The 16,764-nt window shown below is 41.0% G+C and overlaps 1 protein-coding gene across 1 annotated transcript in view; it reads right to left on the reverse strand.

Moving 5' to 3' along the window:
• The window catches only part of ARHGEF26 (Rho guanine nucleotide exchange factor 26), a 110,563-nt gene that overhangs the window by 68,542 nt on the left and 25,257 nt on the right, over positions 1–16,764 (reverse strand). Inside the window, exons 4-5 of the mRNA XM_072792095.1 lie at positions 13,366–13,422; positions 12,045–12,205 (exon numbers count right to left, since the gene is read on the reverse strand). Of these exons, the coding sequence (XP_072648196.1) occupies positions 12,045–12,205; positions 13,366–13,422 (218 nt within the window). The remainder of the gene's footprint in view (positions 1–12,044; positions 12,206–13,365; positions 13,423–16,764) is intronic.

The raw sequence follows: 16,764 nt of genomic DNA on the forward strand, positions 1-16,764 counted from the left end.
TGTCTTATCTACAAGGTAATCATGCCCAAACCATCTCTTCTTTGGGTCAAGTAATAGTAATTTTAGTAACTTTTCATCTTGAGTTTTATTTTCCACTTCTAATAATTTTTCACTACATGGTCTTTACAAAGCTAAACCCCCATAGTTCTCATATATACTATGGAATCAGGCTAAATAGAGGAAGCTGGCTCTGATCTAACTATAGTAAATGAAGTGGGATGTAGGTACACCAACTCTTCTAAGGGAGCCTAAATTTAAACTCCAATGAGAGAAAAAAAGGATGCAGAATAGAGTAGATAATCAATATGCTCCTTCTTAAGAAAAGAAGGACAGCAAGAAACCATTTATATTTGCCTATACTTGCATAAAGAAATGCCAGCAGGACAAACAGGATATCTTTCATGGTTAAAGAGAGTGAGCCGTAACAGGGTCAACGGGGAGGAGGGTGTGGAGGGCATCTCAGTATAAATCTATACAACTGATATTGTTTGCATTTAAAGCCATGTACACATAAGAACGTATTAACACAATGAAATATCCTTTCCTGTAAAACAATGAGCCAAGCAAGGGTCAGAAGTCTGGGTTCTAGACTTAGCTCTGATTCTTATCAGTTGTGAGGCCTGGGAGACTATAAGTTACAGACTGGGATACATGGCCTCTAAGCTCCCCTCCAATCCCAAATGTCCATGGAAATCGTTTATTAATCACAAAACAAAGTAAAAGTGTTCATCGAGCTCAGTAGTACCATAGCATTTACTGTGAGACACAAATGAACAGCAAGTGGGCTAGATCTTAGTCAAGCTAATTATCTAACATGTAGGTTTTACAATTTCAGTTTCCTGTACCAAATAAATTATCTGGAAGTTTAAAAAACAAAACTAATCATGAGTTACAGAAATTTTAACAAAAGTAAACATTATCTAAGGACGTGATATGAAAGGAGTTTCTAGTAATGCATAAATCAGATGCCTTTCCCTGAAGCTAGATAAACTGACAGTATCCAAATCCCCCAGATTTATAAATCACTCAGAAGTAAGGAAATTGAAGAATTATGCATTCAAACTAGAAGCATATTTTGTATTTTGAACTGTGACAGAACCCAGGCTCTGTTTTTCTTTAAATAAAAATCTTCATACTGCAGTTACATGATCAATTTATAACATTACAGAAAGGTCGGTTTGCTAAGCCCCATTTCATATATGCCAGTTGCCCATTTAATGAAGTTATTTGCTAATATAAAATAATTAACAACATATGACTAGTACGGTATTTCTACATATAAAGACAAAACTAAATTATATGCAAATTAAAACATCTATTAAAGACTATTCATCTTATGAGATTAATCTAATAAAGAAGCATAAAGAAGGAAGAGTAACTAAGGGTTAGAAAAGTGACTTTCCTGATTTCCCGGGGGCCATGCTGAGTCCCTACCCTGTTTCCCAGGATGGCAACTGTGCCTGTCCTATCCATTGTTACATTTCCAATGCCTAGCACATTGCCTGGTACACAGTAGGTGCTCTATAAATTATGCTAGTGGAAAAAAAAAAACCTCCTTCTAAAAGTCTCATATTCATAGAAATGACTATTTCCCCAGGAAAATAAATTCTATAACTCATGTGGAACCATTCATTCATTTAAAGTAAGGGGAAAACAAAAAACAAAAAAACAAAAAACAGAGGAAGCCCTGGCTTATTTGGGGAGTACAGAAAGAAAAAAAAAAAAAAAAAGAAAAACATACCTCGTGCTAGTCTTCATCTAGGACTCTGGCTGTTTGACAAACTAAAAGGAGAGTAAACAGGTACTGGTGTGTGACAGCGCGTGCAGAAAGCTATCATCGTAGGAGAGAAATCGTACTTGCACGTGCAGAGAACATCTCTGGAAGCCACGCAGCAAACCCGTTGGCAGAATTTGAACTTTTCACCATCTGTGCGGGTTATTTTGGGTGGTGGTGGGCAGGACCTCCCACCCACTCTTTCTTGGGTTCTAACAGAGCAGCCTTCTCCAGATGGATCCGCCTCTAAGCCAGCTCTTCTCGGGGGTATACGCAGCTCACGGGGGGAAAAAGTGGGCATTTCAAACGGATCAAAGCAGGTCTAGACAAATTAATCTTTTACCTCGTCACACTATGGCCTACTACTGAATTCCAGGCTCCTTAAAAAGAAATACACCCACTAAGATAATCAGAATGTTATGCCTCATTCTCCTCAAACATGGTGTTGAACAGTCTGCAGAGGAAAGGGAATGCAGTTATGCTCACAGAGCCCTCCGCCCCATCTGGTTTTCATAGCTTGGATGTTGACTCTTGGAAGACCGTTTTCACATATTATCTTATTAGCAGGTTATTCACATCTTTACTGCTTCTAGCCAATCCTCCCCACATTACAAAACAAAACACTGGCAACGTGTACAGCTACATTTTTTCATACCATCCCCAAAAGGTTCCCACCACATCCAGGCCCTAAGGGAAGCCAGACTTCTGAGCCTAAGATAAAGGTTGCAGACTCCTGAGCCTAAGGTCTCACCCTCGTGAGACCAACTTTCCTGAATTCATACCATGGGGAGAATATACGGCCTAGGGAAAGCACTGGTAGGAGCAAGTAATTCTCCAAGTGTGAGGTGGGGAGAACAGACTCCCAAGCGGACGAGGACCTCAGGGCTCCCGTTTTTAGATTCCTTAGTCTAACAGACATCAGCTCCATGCTGATGGAAAACTCACTTAAGCAGCTGACTTGGGGAAGGATGAAGTGATCTGCCTACAGATGAGATTAGCATTCCTTACTCTAGTCTCAGGAGAGAGAGAGAATGAGTGTGTGTGATCAATAAGAACCAGTCTTCAAAATTAGGAATCCGTTCATGCCAAGAAAGTCTGCAATGAAACAGACAGAGGCAGGCCAAAATTTCTCCAGTGTGAACATCTGAGCTTCCAAACACAGGGGTCTTCAAAGAGTCCAGAGGAATACATCTTATTTAAAAATATGCCGGAGGAAGAGTGTTTTGAGTCTTTCTTTCTTTCTTTCTTTCTTTCTTTCTTTCTTTCTTTCTTTCTTTCTTTCTTTCTTTCTTTTTTTTTTTGAGTGTTTTGAGTTTAAATAATTATACATTTTCTCTTCTCTCTCAGTTGGAAAGGATACATAATAAGCAAAGAAGCAGATCCCTACCCTAGTGTATACTATTCTGAAATGTTAATAAAATGATATCCCCATCTTGGAATTTATTAATAAATTGGTTAACTGATAGTCTGATATCCTAAATTAATAAAACTAAAGTCTGATCACAAAACTAGTGTTGTGTTAGTAAACTGGACATTGGCCAGAAAGACTGACAAAGAAAAAGGGAAAAAAAAATACAAGGGTCCAACTAAAGGCATTCTATCTAATACAGTGATCCCCACGGATGGCACAGACAAGGCAAACCAAACTCTCACTGATACGTAATATGGTTTAAAACCTATAAACACAGATTCTCAAATCTCCAGATGCTCCAAAAATCAGGGATAAGGCAGCAAAATCTGTGATATCGATTTTTGAAGAACAGTCTTCCTAAAGATCTTACTTATTACACTGAAATCCAAGAGAATAATCTCATGGCTTGATCATGTCTGCTCTCTTTTCAACAGAACAAACCTCAAGAAAAATTTCAACGTACGAGAGCGGCTATCAGAGATGTCCTGGAAAACATGTTATTCTTTGCAGATTTTTCAAAGATCCCTACCTACGTATGCAAACATATACACGAATGTATAACTAAGTGCTGTGCATGAAGTGTACACAAGAGACTCAGAAGTAGGAGTTCCATGACAGGACAGCTTCAGCGGGTAAACACAAGCACTGCTATTGTGCCCTGTTCTGGTTGTTCGTATCACTCTCCTCTGCTAGAAAAGAAATTCCAATGAGCTCCCGATACAGAGACAGTTTTCTTGCTACAAAGGGACCTTTGTTTGAAACCCCCACAAGTGACAAGGTCAATCTTAGCCAATCTTGACATTTCGATGGAACCTTTCCACCAGATTTTTTTCTAAACGCAAATCACTTCCTGAAACCTTTTTGAAATCCAAAGAAAACACTTGTATAGATAAAGTATCCGTTAGGTTCTTTCAGAAATACCATTCACGATACGCATTTTCCTCAAGACATTATTCTATAAATATACTTGTAAAATCTAAAATCGCAAGGTTTGTATGATTTAATCCACATCCTTTAAAACATAGGCTAAGAACATGGTAATAATACACGGAATTAATATTTAAAACAGTATTCACCTGTCTTCTTAGCATATAGAAAGTGCAGATTTTTTTAATAAAATCATATTTTCACAGCTTTTACATAAAGTTGACATTTTTAAAAATTAAAGTATTTCCCTGCAAGGTTGCTCTGTATTTACATTACCACCTAGGGGACAAAGAATTCTTTCATTTAAGTCCTAAGAGGGACTTGCAAACTCATTTTCTATGAAAATTTACTTTGAAAACATTAGACTTCTCACAAAGCAGCAGCAAATAATCTGAATTTATTTAGTTCTTTTTCTTTTTTTAATCTGAACTTAGACACCACTTTGCAAACATACATTTCCTTCTCTTCCCCCAAATCATTCTGAAAATAGTTTAAGGACTTTCACGTAGTTGACTTGGATGTCTTTTAAATTTTATTGTATAGTTGCATGTTAAGGCTTCTGATAAGATATAAATTATAGGACACTTTCATAATCAAGTAGCTTGTGTCTAGAGGACACTGTCAACACTTCAACCAGAGGGCCACATTCAGGGACTGCCTGTGGACAATGACCACGGGGAAATGACAAGATGATTTCTATGATGTGCCGTGCACGAGGCAGTGTCAGAGAACTAGATGCTCTTTGCTTTTAAGGTTTCCATATTCTAGGAGGTCAAAGACATCCAAATACCAGAAAAGAGTCTAATAATCATGCATGCTCTATGACTAGCTCGAAGGGTGATGTACACCAAAGAGCAAATCCTAATTATTTTCCAAATGCGCAACCCTTAGCAGAGGCCTCAACTGAAATTTAGTTTTTTAGACTGAAACTTTAACAGTACTTAAAATACTTAACTGTATTAAGTTAAGACTTAAGTTTTTAAGACTTAACTTTAACTGTACTTAAAATATATGTGTAGTTTAGAAAGAGTAGCTTCAAGGAATGCATTCTGGAGAATCAAAAAAAAAAATTACTATTTTCAATTCCCTAGAAGTGAATGACCTTAGACCAATTCATAGAATTTGGGTCTCGATCTCCTTACCTGTAGCAGAGAAATGATGGTACTCCACAGGATGCTTTAAAGGATTAAAGCAGATGAAATAAGAAAACCACTGTAAAAACATAAAATTCATGCCCAGGTGCTAATAATTAATGCATAGCATTCAGAGGCAGCATCCCACAATAAGCGAGCAATCTGCAAGCTTAAAAGAGCTTGCCTTTGAAATCTAATTCATCAACCATCTTCCTCATGCTTAAATCAAGTGCTAGATTTAACTTGGCTAGATCGCAAAGTTTACGTTAAAATCTTTTCCATCAGCCAGAAAAACTGTGTGGTCCTGCTTGTTTAACTCACAACTGGCAGAGTCAAAAACCCATGTAATGGTTCAAAATCTCCAGCTGTAAATGCAATGCAGATGAAATACTGCAACTAAACCCCAGCCATTGTTTCTTTTTCCAAAGTCCTACCCTAGTTTAAGATTGATAACAGCTAATGACTAAGCTGGGTAACACTTTCATCGGTCTCCACCAGGATCATTGTCCAAGTTTAAATCTCCATGTGACAACTCGGAATCCACAGAGTCTTGGAGCTTGCAAAAGCAATGCAAGAAGGCAAAAAAGCATGTAGTAGCCCCAGATGTCTGCAAAAACTAACCAGGAGAATGGCCTAATTGGCAGCTGGCGCATGTCAGGGCCTGTTCTGAAGTACTGGTCCAAGGATTCCACTGCTTGCAAGGCAAACACCAGGCTGAGAGGAAGCCAACAGCTCAGATTCTAGTCCTAACCTAAGTCAGGACTAACACGCTTTATTTATGATTAGGGAAAAAGCCACTTATCTGGACTTCATTCAATGACAAAACGAAGGTGGCTCTTACCGTATTGTAAGACATGCCACAACCAGCCTTAAAAACAAACTCATGCCAACCACTGAGGAAGAGTCTATAAGACAAGACCAGTGCTTGAACCTAGTCCTGGAACAATGCAAGCAGAGGCAAATATAGACAGGACATCATGCAGAAGTCATTACATAAATCCAGACACATTTCGGAATACCAGGCAGAGATGATCAAAATGACAGTGATAATATCTACAAAATCAGTGCGACTTGAGAGCTTACCTCGCCCTGTGCTAAGTATGAGCTCCTCTAATTCTCACACCAACCCTACGGGTTAGATAATCTAGGGACCCCATTATAGGGAGAATGAAGATTTAGAGATAATACGTAGTTGCCGACCATGTTGCTAACGAGATATATTTTTCTTTTTTTAAGATTTTATTTATTTATTCATGAGAGAGAGAGAGAGAGAGAGAGAGAGAATGGCAGAGACACAGGCAGTGGGAGGAGCAGGCTCCATGCAGGGAGCCGACATGGGACTCGATCCCAGGTCTCCAGGATCAGGCCCTGGGCTGAAGGCAGGCACTAAACCGCTGAGCCACCCGGGCTGCCCGAGATATATCTTTCTTTTTTTATAAGTTTTATTTTTTTAAAATTTTTTTAAAATTTTTATTTATTTATGATAGTCACACACAGAGAGAGAGAGAGAGAGAGAGAGAGAGAGGCAGAGACACAGGCAGAGGGAGAAGCAGGCTCCATGCACCGGGAGCCCGATGTGGGATTCGATCCCTGGTCTCCAGGATCGCGCCCTGGGCCAAAGGCAGGCGCCAAACTGCTGCGCCACCCAGGGATCCCGAGATATATCTTTCAAAGTGTGAGGCTTTACATGTTGTGTGATAATCTTCAATGGCCAGCTTCCTGCAAAAGTTAATAGTGGTAGTGGTAGTAATAACAGATTTAACATGAATATTGTTGACAAAAATTATAAAATATTACTTAACTCAAAGCAATGCCAATTGCCATTTGACAAAAATAGAATGAAGGGTATACCTGTACCTGGCTACTGGTATTCCAAAGGGAGAGGGGGGCTTCAAGGTGTCAACTGTCACTGTCCCTGGTTTGGGGGTTTGCTTCATCCCTTAGGCCAGAGTGCACCTATTTCGCCCTACTGCTGAGCGAAGCAGGGCATCGTCCACCTGTGTAGAGTTGAAGTGGGGATCTGGGCTCTACTTCTCAGACTGGCTTTCACAAAAATCCTTTTTAGTCACACCTTTACTCCAACTTCATCAATTCCTGTACCTTCCAGAGGTTCTGGGGTTCAAATCTGGTTCTTTCTTGGCTCTCCTCACTACCGGCTTACAGGTAACCTTCCCAGATTGCCTGAACTAGCTACTAGGAGTCCATCTGTTTTCAGGTTCCAAAATATTGCTGCTGTTATCTCTTTCTTATTGTTTTTCTTGTTTTATTGTTTTTCTTGTTTTTGTTTTTTTGTTTTTCTTGTTTTCTTGTTGTTTTTCTTTTAATCCTTGGGGGTTTGTGCATTGACTATCTGATCCTTTTTAATGGGATTTCAGAAGCAAATGAACTTCAGGGCATGTGTCTCATGAGTCATCTTTCACGGGTGGCATCAGTTACGGAGACTTTTTATAAAGACTTCCAGACCCACTGCTTTTCCACAGTCTTAGCTGAAAGGACTGGGACTATTATTCCGACACCTGTAGTCTTTCTTCCCTTACTTGAAATGGTAACTTAAATAACGACTTATTTCTTTTACTATGACTTCAGATACCGGTTATTGATAAAAGCTGAACCATGTGGACTAAAATATTGATAAATTTCCAATCAGCCTCTTCCACTATTTATTTCAGGACAAAGAAAAAAAAGGCAAAGCACATCGTAAAAAGGGGCTTCTGAAAGTCACTGCCGTTCAGCTATCAGCTGAAGAAGTTTGGTTTTGAAAAGGACATTTTTCTGTCACATGCAGAGTAATGGGCCAGCTGCTTTATTTACCAAAGATTCTGTGGTAAACCCGTATTGCCTACTGCCTAAGAGAAGAATGTTTGCTAATGAAAAAAAAAAAAAATGCCAACAGCCAATACTTCAGGCTTTACAACATAAAGAGTTCCATATTCTCGCCTAGTTAAATTTAACATGTTTTTCTTTTAAAATTTAGCTCCAAAAATTAGTCAGGAAGGAAGAAATGCTGATATTAATACTAGAAAGCTTTTGAAGGTTTCCTGTTGACGCATTCGAGCTTGGAATTTTTAATGACCAAGTAGGAAATGCATTTTACAATGCAGATACGATGCACCCTTATTTGAGTAAAATTTTTGAACTATAATCTCAACAGGTAATATTAAAGCATATGCATTTAGAGCAGGGTTCGGTGCCGCACGATATTTGGATGTTAATATAATCTGATGAAAATCAGGAAGGAGAGTCTTCTGGGCACCAAGTGCTGGGGGCTACTTTGCACGTTAATGATTTCCGTCATTTACTCTTCCACGCAAGGCAGAAACTGAAGAGTCTGGCACTGGCTGCTCTTTCTAGGTTGGGGAACAGACTCAGTTCCTCAGGACTCGAAAGCACACTGAGGGATGTTTTTATTTTACTCTGAAGAAACCGAAGACAGCGCAGTTGTAGCTTTAAACTGACTTCCTAAGAAATACCGCAGTTTTAACCTGGCGATGGGAAAAAGGAGAAGCAAGCATCTCGCACGTTCTCTAGCACAGGCCGCGGCCACCTGGGCAGACGCCTGGCAGGCAAACACAACTCCTCTTTCTTGCCAGCTCCTGGCGACTCCAGGTGCCAAATGTCCCGCAAACCTTCCTCGCAGGCCCTGCCTCAGTTTCCCAGCGTGGCGGGCTCTTTCACTGTCGTCCCGTCGTCCCCAGGGCAAGCCCGAGCGCCTGCCTGGGCGGCCCGAGGGTCCCCGCAGCCTCCAGGAAGCCCTGGACACCCCTGGGTGGGCACATGGGGGCCTGCACCATCCCACCTCAGAGGGAGCCAGGCCCGCGCACCCCAGGGCCGGTGGCCCGCAGGGGACCCTCTGCACACACTGTGCATGTCCAGCAGCTGACCCCGGGGGACAACAGCCCCTGGGCGGAGGCCGGCAGAAATGCACCTTCTAGAAACCGGGCATCAATTCTTCACAAAGAGAAGAACGGAGCGGGGACATCCCACGGATGGGCCCAGCATCCGAGCGCTCCTGTTTCTGACTCCCGAGGGCTTCTGACTCTTACTTACCAGCAAGCAGAACCTCTGCCGATGGAAAGGGGACCAGACATCGCATCAGTGAATCCCCAGAGCTGAATATCGAACATATTCTGACCTTACCCTGCTCTAAACATGCCATCACCTCCGGCTATGATCTTCCAGCAGGGGAAAGTACAACAATGAAGACAGTGTGCATCTTCCTTATGCCACACTGAACAGCACCACGCTTCGCCGGTAGTCACTAATTCAACACCAGTCATTGGCTTCATTCAACATCTTAGCATTTTCTGATGACCGCAAACCCTTTTGTGGGTAGCACAGTAAGCAGTTGTCCCTTTAGAGTCAGTCACTCGGGGACCGAATATGAGAAGTTCAGCAAGAAGGCATTATGTCATGAGATGAGCTTTGCAAAGCTGAGCATTTCCGAATTTTTAAAATGCTGTATCTGAGTGTTTCAAACTAAATCAAAGAAAATTTCTGTAATATGTTTCTATGATACAGACATCAGATTATCATGCAGAAGATGAACATTCTCAGTTGAAATACATCATAAGAGAGATTGGGGATCACATCAGCAGCGATCCAAATCAAAACACCGCCTCTTGGGGCACCTGAGTGGGCTCAGTCATTTGAGCATCCAACTCTTGATTTCGGCTCAAGTCATGATCTCAGGGTTGTGCGATCGAGTTAAGAATTTTGAATTTTGTTTTAAAAATAAAAAATAAACAGAAATGTCCAGAATGGTGTCTTACGATAAGCCAGTATAGAAATGAAAACTTTTTACAAAATCGTAAAAGATTTAGATTTTGCGAAAGATTGAAATTAAAAATAAAATATTAATCTATAATCCAAAAAAAACGAGTTATTTCGGATGAACCAGCTATAGATTTTTTAAATTTATTTTTTAATAAATAAATAATTGAGGGGGTGAGGTTTAGCAACCTGCTCAAGGTTAATCAACTACCAAAAGGAGAAGCGACTGCTTGAGCCCAGGTCCCTTATGAATCACACTGATACAAGCAGTGCTATCAGGACCCAAAGTATAAGGGCCCAAAGTATCCTCTCTTCAAGGAACTGTGATTAATTTACAACAGAATTTACTAAAAGCTTTCGCTGGAGTCATTCATACACTGTAAGAAGCTGACTGATGCCAACACAATTCAAAGCACAATTCTGTGGAGGCATGCCACTGTGGTTCTCAGAAAACATATTCCAATTAAAATCATGACTTACATTTTACAGTTATCAAAACAGTAATAATTCTTGGTAGCTGTGCATCTAATACAGAGCTTTGTTTCTGTAGATCAACCAAAGCACACGATAAAATGAAAGAGACCCATTTTGAAATCTGAATACCTTTCAAACAGGGACACATCACTGAAGGCTCTTGTTCTGAACCTCTTCACTGAAGGAGGAAAGAGATTTTCATTTCTCTTACTGAAACTTGCAAGACTGGTACCAAAAGGACCAGTGGGGCTGAACACAAGTAACAGCTTAACTTCTAAACAAGGATTCCCAAGTTGTGGTACGTGCCACCATCTGCACACCATGAGCCCAGTGTGCCCCGAGGCCCAGTGTGTCCTCTGAACATGTATTTTTAATTATCCGTGTCGGTATCAAGATTTCCAGGAACTTTTCTCCTGTGGCAGAGTCTGGCTTCTGAAGTCCTGCCACTATCATGCAAATATGAAGATCTCATTGATCTGACCACAAACTCCAGCTCTCTGAAGTAGCCCCAACGTGCATGCTCAGCTGTTCACCATGAATGTTCCATCTTGTAAGTTCAAAAGGTAGATCCTACCTGCACACAGCGATGGAGTCAGCAGGCACAAAAGCAAATATTTAAGAGGTACCTTTCCAAATGAGAAGCTTTGAAGCTACTAAACCTTCATTAATGATACGGTAAACCTTGGACCCAACTATAGAAAACTGCCAATATTCGACCGTTTTGATCTAACAAAGCAGCAACTTAGGATGGCACACAGCTCCCCTGTAGGCTCCGTCGTTCGCTCAGAAGAACGTAAGAGCCCACTATTGGTATATGAACTGAGATTCCTACGCTCATTAAAACTAATAATGAAGGGACGCCTGGGTGGTTCAGGGGTTGAGCACCTGCCTTCAGCCTAGGGCATGGTCCTGGGAATCCCAGGATCGAATCCTACACTGGACTCCCCACATGGAGCCTGCTTCTCCTCTACCTGTGTCTCTGCCTCCGTCTCTCTCTCTGTGTCTCATGAATAAATAAATAAATAAAAATTTTAAAAAAACCTAATAATGCAAACTCCTCTCTAATAGTGCCTTACGGAATGTTAGATAGGGAAAACCTAAAGAAACCATTATGGTCACTATGACTATATTTTCAAAATAGTATTTACAATATATGAACAAAAAACCATGTAGGTGTAAACAAAAATAATTTTTGTATCTGAATAGTACTACTATGAGTTATTTTCCCTCATGATGAAAGGTCATTCTATTATTCATATAAATATTTAAAAGGAAGAAGAAGAGGACAGGTGTGAGGAGAAGAGGCAGGGACAGAGAAGGACTGAAGGACCTCAGATAAAACTATCCGCGGTGACGATTCATTACGCACCTGCCATCCATCTATACATCAACAACCCGAAATAGAGCTTAATATTTATTTCAAAAGATGAAGATGAAAGTCACCGAATCAATGAGAGACCTCATACTTTTAAAGGTCTTCCTTTTGAGGTAACATAGACGTTTGTTGGTAAGTAAAGGTCTTAGAATGCCCAAAGGCCAACCAAGTTGAACTTACTTTTTGCTTGCCTCACAGACATCTGTAATGTTGGAAAAAAGATGATGACTCTCTGTTTTGGTCATTGTGTCACCCAGTTCTTTAGAGTTTTTAAACATTCGTATCAAGATCTCCAAGCTAAGTAAATAGGAATGTTCAGAGGATATGACTTCAAAGATAGCCTGGTATGAAGGAAAAAGAGACGTATTATTAATTATGATAATTGAAGAACTAAATAGTTTTCATGATTCTCCTATAGAAAAAAAAAAACATTACCTTGAAAAGCACAAAAAGATAAGCAGAAGAAAAATGCATCATCAAAATACTGTTTATATAAGGCACATACACCCAAACCATAAGAAATAAGAGTCCATGCCCACAGTGTAAAAAGGAAAAAGCAAAAGCATTCAGATGGCTTGAGATTGCATCCTGAGGTCATGCTTTGTCAAGGGGTAGAATTTATGGAAGGAAAGCTAGGTCATGTCATAAAATCTCAGTGAGACATTAATTAACCTCTAGGGTCACCTCCTTCAGGCCTATTTTCAAAGTATGCTGCTCTGGGACACTAAGGATTTACAGACATCACTTGGGATTCAGAGAAGATCTCTCACAAATACATTTCTTTGCTCTCCTCTCGTGAGGGCCCCTTCTCTCCCCATATTTTAATCCAACAAATTTGTTGTCAATTACAGCAAAGAGTCTGGGCGTAGTAAAAGAGCGTGACTGTATCTAGCCACAAAAGGTTCTTATCAGCCACAGGAATTCTTTTATATTAAACTCAGACAACTGAAAGTAATTCTGCTCATTCAACAAGACGCCCAGTCTGCTTCCATCAGTGTCTCAAGAAGGAGCGAAGGACACTCTTGCAGAAATGCTTGGGGTCAGGCACACAATCCTTTACCTGATAAATGTTCATTAATGATGAAAAGCCAACCCACATGTGCTGATAGGCACCAACATCCTGTGTAAGGAATTCATCTAGCTCCTTAACAAAATCAACTGCGGATCCTCCAAAATTGGCAACACTGGCCAATTTTACATCTCTTCCTCAGGTAGGGACAGTAAATAAATATCCTCGCAGGCCTGAGATTCACATCCTTCCTAGAAGATCTCCCTGGTAACACTGCCATCATCACTCCCCTCAAGCCCTTGGCCCAAAAGGCACAGGAGATTCTGGGCTTTTAGGTGTAGTTTCCTTTGACAATGATCACATACCTCTTATGCAAAAAGAACAAAATGAATACATTTTCAAGGAAGACACTGAACCAGTGCACACAGTGGGTAAAAAGCACATACACACACTCTTTGGAGCTCTAAAGCCTCTGCTCAGTAGAAAACATACCTCCTGTCTCTTTCTTTCCTCCTGGCTAACTGTCTGTGATAATCCATTTCTTTTCACCTAGAGGAAAAAGCAAAATAAGCTTGAGCTCATTTACTTCAACAAGCAATTTATTACATAAGGCCTAACTCCGTGCCCTTGGAGGAATGAAAATTATGTAAAATGTGTGACTTCAGCACGTATGCAATTTGGGGTCCCTCATGTAAATATTTAATCACTTTAATAAATTAGCATCAACACAAAAGAACTGCCAAGTGTCTACAACTCTACTCCACCAGGTTGTGCTAATCTGCGCTAGTCCTAGGTCTAGATATTTCTAAAGTGCTTATCAAATTAATTTCCCAAATCATAAATGAAGAACGCTGACAATAAAGAAAGCGAAGCCACCCTTCTGAGAGTTTACCACCCAGGATCGCACTCTGAAGAAATAACTTTAATGCCATTGTTCACCAAGACTTCCTGGAATACTCGTGCTCTTCACAGAAACCCAATCAAACAAGAAAACAAAGTCTCCTCAGCCCCGATTTCAGCATTCTTTCCAGCACATGGAAATCTGACAAAGAGGAAACGCCTAGTGGCTCAGTCCATCGAGCACCAGACTCTTGATTTCTGCTCAGGTCATGATCTCAGGGTCATGAGATCGAATCCCACACCAGACTTTGTGCTCAGCAGGGAGTCTGCTTGAGATTTTCTCTCTCTCCCTCTCCCTCTGCCCCTCACCCCCACCACTGGCTCACACACGCATGCTCTCTCTCTCTCAAAATTAATTAATTAATTAATTAGACAAAGAAGGATGCTAACCCGACATTCTTTGGAGAAGCAACAGTACCCACAAGAGTAATTACTTGAGGGGATTCCCGGGTGGCTCAGTGGTTTAGCGCCCGCCTTCAGCCCAGGGCCTGATCCTGGAGATCCAGGATCGAGTCCCATGTCGGGCTCCCTACAGGGAGCCTGCTTCTCCCTCTGCCGGTGTCTCTGCCTCTCTTTCTCTGTGTGTGTGTGTCTCATGAATAAATAAATAATCTTTAAAAAACAAAAGAAAAGAATAATTACTTGGAGTAATGCAGGGGCACCGTTAGCGGAATCACTGCGATCTCTACCTAAATGACCACATTTTCTTTTTTTTTTTTTTAACTGCAATGCCTACCATGATTCAGCTTTTCAACCAGAGTAGAGGCTGACCCATAAACTCCATGAAGGCAGGGCCTGGTATATCTTCTGGTACAACTCAGCACTGAGTCTGGCACATGAAAGATACCCATGTATCTTTCAGCTAAAGATTAAATCAGCAAAAGGTAAGGCATACATAAAATATCGACCAATTAAATTCTGTGCTTAACAGAAAGAACAGCAAGAAAGGCTCTAAGTGCCCTCCTCTTTTGTGAGAAATTAATAACGATAAAATATAACAGGGGTCTTCAAACATTTATAAAAAGCAGTGATTTGATATCTACCATATTCCATTTAGAGATAAATGTGCTTTCCGTTAACAGTTGGGAGATTATTTTTCTTTCTCCTTAAAAAAACACATTTCTATGTCAGTTTTCCCCCCGAATTTCCTAATTTAATTCTATGTGTTTAGGGTATCTTATTAATCACCCTAGCATACTTTGATGCAAAAATACATTTTTCGATTCAATTTACTGAAATTTCCTGTGTGACCATTGAGCTTTAAGTATAAAAGAGACTCTTCAGATTATATAATCACCAAAAATATCACTAATAATGTATGACCAAAATAATAAAACAGCTTCCAATTCTAATTCATTAGGCCCTAAAAATAAATTTTCCTGAGAATGCAATTTTAATAGGGTAGGAGGAGGGGGTATGGTGGCTTCATTAAAAGAGGCTTCACTGAAACCAATTTTTTTAATTGACCCTCCCAATATCTTCTGCCCCAGTGGTTTGAGACTTTTTAAAAAATATTTATTTATTTATTCATGAGAGACAGAGAGAGAGGCAGAGACACAGGAAGAGGGAGAAGTAGGCTCCATGCAGGGAGCCCAACATGGGACTCGATCCCAGGTCTCCAGAATCACGCCCTGGGATGAAGGCAGGCGCTAAACCGCTGAGCCACCCGGGCTGCCCAGTTAGAGACTTTGAAACAAGACACCACACTACGATTTGAGATGAGTAAAAGTAATGCCTTTCTTCTCTGTTTTTTCTAAAGGATTTTATTTATTTATTTATTTATTTATTTATTTATTTATTTATTTAATTTATTTGAGAGAGAGAGAGCAAGCACAAGTAGGGCGAGGGACAGAGGGAGAAGCAGGCTCCCCGCTGAGCAAGGAGCCCGATGTGGGGCCCAGCGCTCTAGCACCCTGGGATCACGACCTGAATCGAAGGCAGATGCCCAACCCACTGAGCCACCCAGGTGCCCCGAGATGCCTTTCTTTAGTAAAACTGAAAAAAGGGCAATTGTGAGAGAGGAGACTGGAAAAAAAAATCCTGGGGTGACACTTAGCACATGCAGTCAGTTTCAGAAAGGAGGATACCTGGAACTTAAAGATCTGAAAAACGGTGCCCTTAAGTCTATCCCTGTCCGCTTTGCATAGTCTTCACGGATCCTTGGCGGGGTAAACTGTAAGGCGAAGGCCCCTGGTGCATAGCACCCCGCATTGTGCGGAAATAGACACATATGTCACAGTCTCTAACCTGATTTTTGGAAAAGGATGGGAAGCAACAGAGTAAGTGTAGAAAGAGTCCTAAGCCGGGGGTAAAATCAGCGATCATTTACTGAATATTTACTGTGTGTCTGGATGGGTGGTAAGCATTTTATACCCCCTTTCCCATTGAATCTTCCTAAAACCTCAAGAAAGTAAAAACAAACAAACAAACAAACAAACAAAAACAAATGAACAAAAAAAAACCTCAAGAAAGTCAATACTACTCTTATCCCCAGTTCAGGTGGGAATAACAAAGTGTAAGGTCTAAGATCACAGAGCTAACAAGGAGTGAGGGCAGGATCTGCATCCAGGCCTGTCTAACTCCAGAGCTCAGGCTCTCTCTTTTTAAGATTTATTCGTTTATTAGAGAGAAAGAGAGACAGAGAGAGCTGGGGGCAGGGACTGAAGGAGAGGGAGAGAGAGTCCTCAGCAGACTCCACACTGAGCACAAAGCCCCATGAGAAGCCTGATCCCATGACCCCAAGATCATGACCTGAGCCGAAACCACGAGTGGGACCCCCAACCGACTGCACCACTCAGGTGCCCCAGGTGCTGAGGGACCCCTGCTCCCTGTGAGGGGCACCCCATTCTAGGGTCAGGTGATCATTACTGAAACCCCTTCTAGGTCAGGCCTGTATCGAGTCTCCATATGTTCTTTTTCATCCACCCATCCTGTGGAATGTTCTTAGCCTTACCCACCATCCTGACCCTGGGTCAGCCTGTCAGCAAGAAT

The sequence above is a fragment of the Canis lupus genome, chromosome 22 (assembly GCF_048164855.1).
Source record: "Canis lupus baileyi chromosome 22, mCanLup2.hap1, whole genome shotgun sequence".
Taxonomy (NCBI): domain Eukaryota; kingdom Metazoa; phylum Chordata; class Mammalia; order Carnivora; family Canidae; genus Canis; species Canis lupus.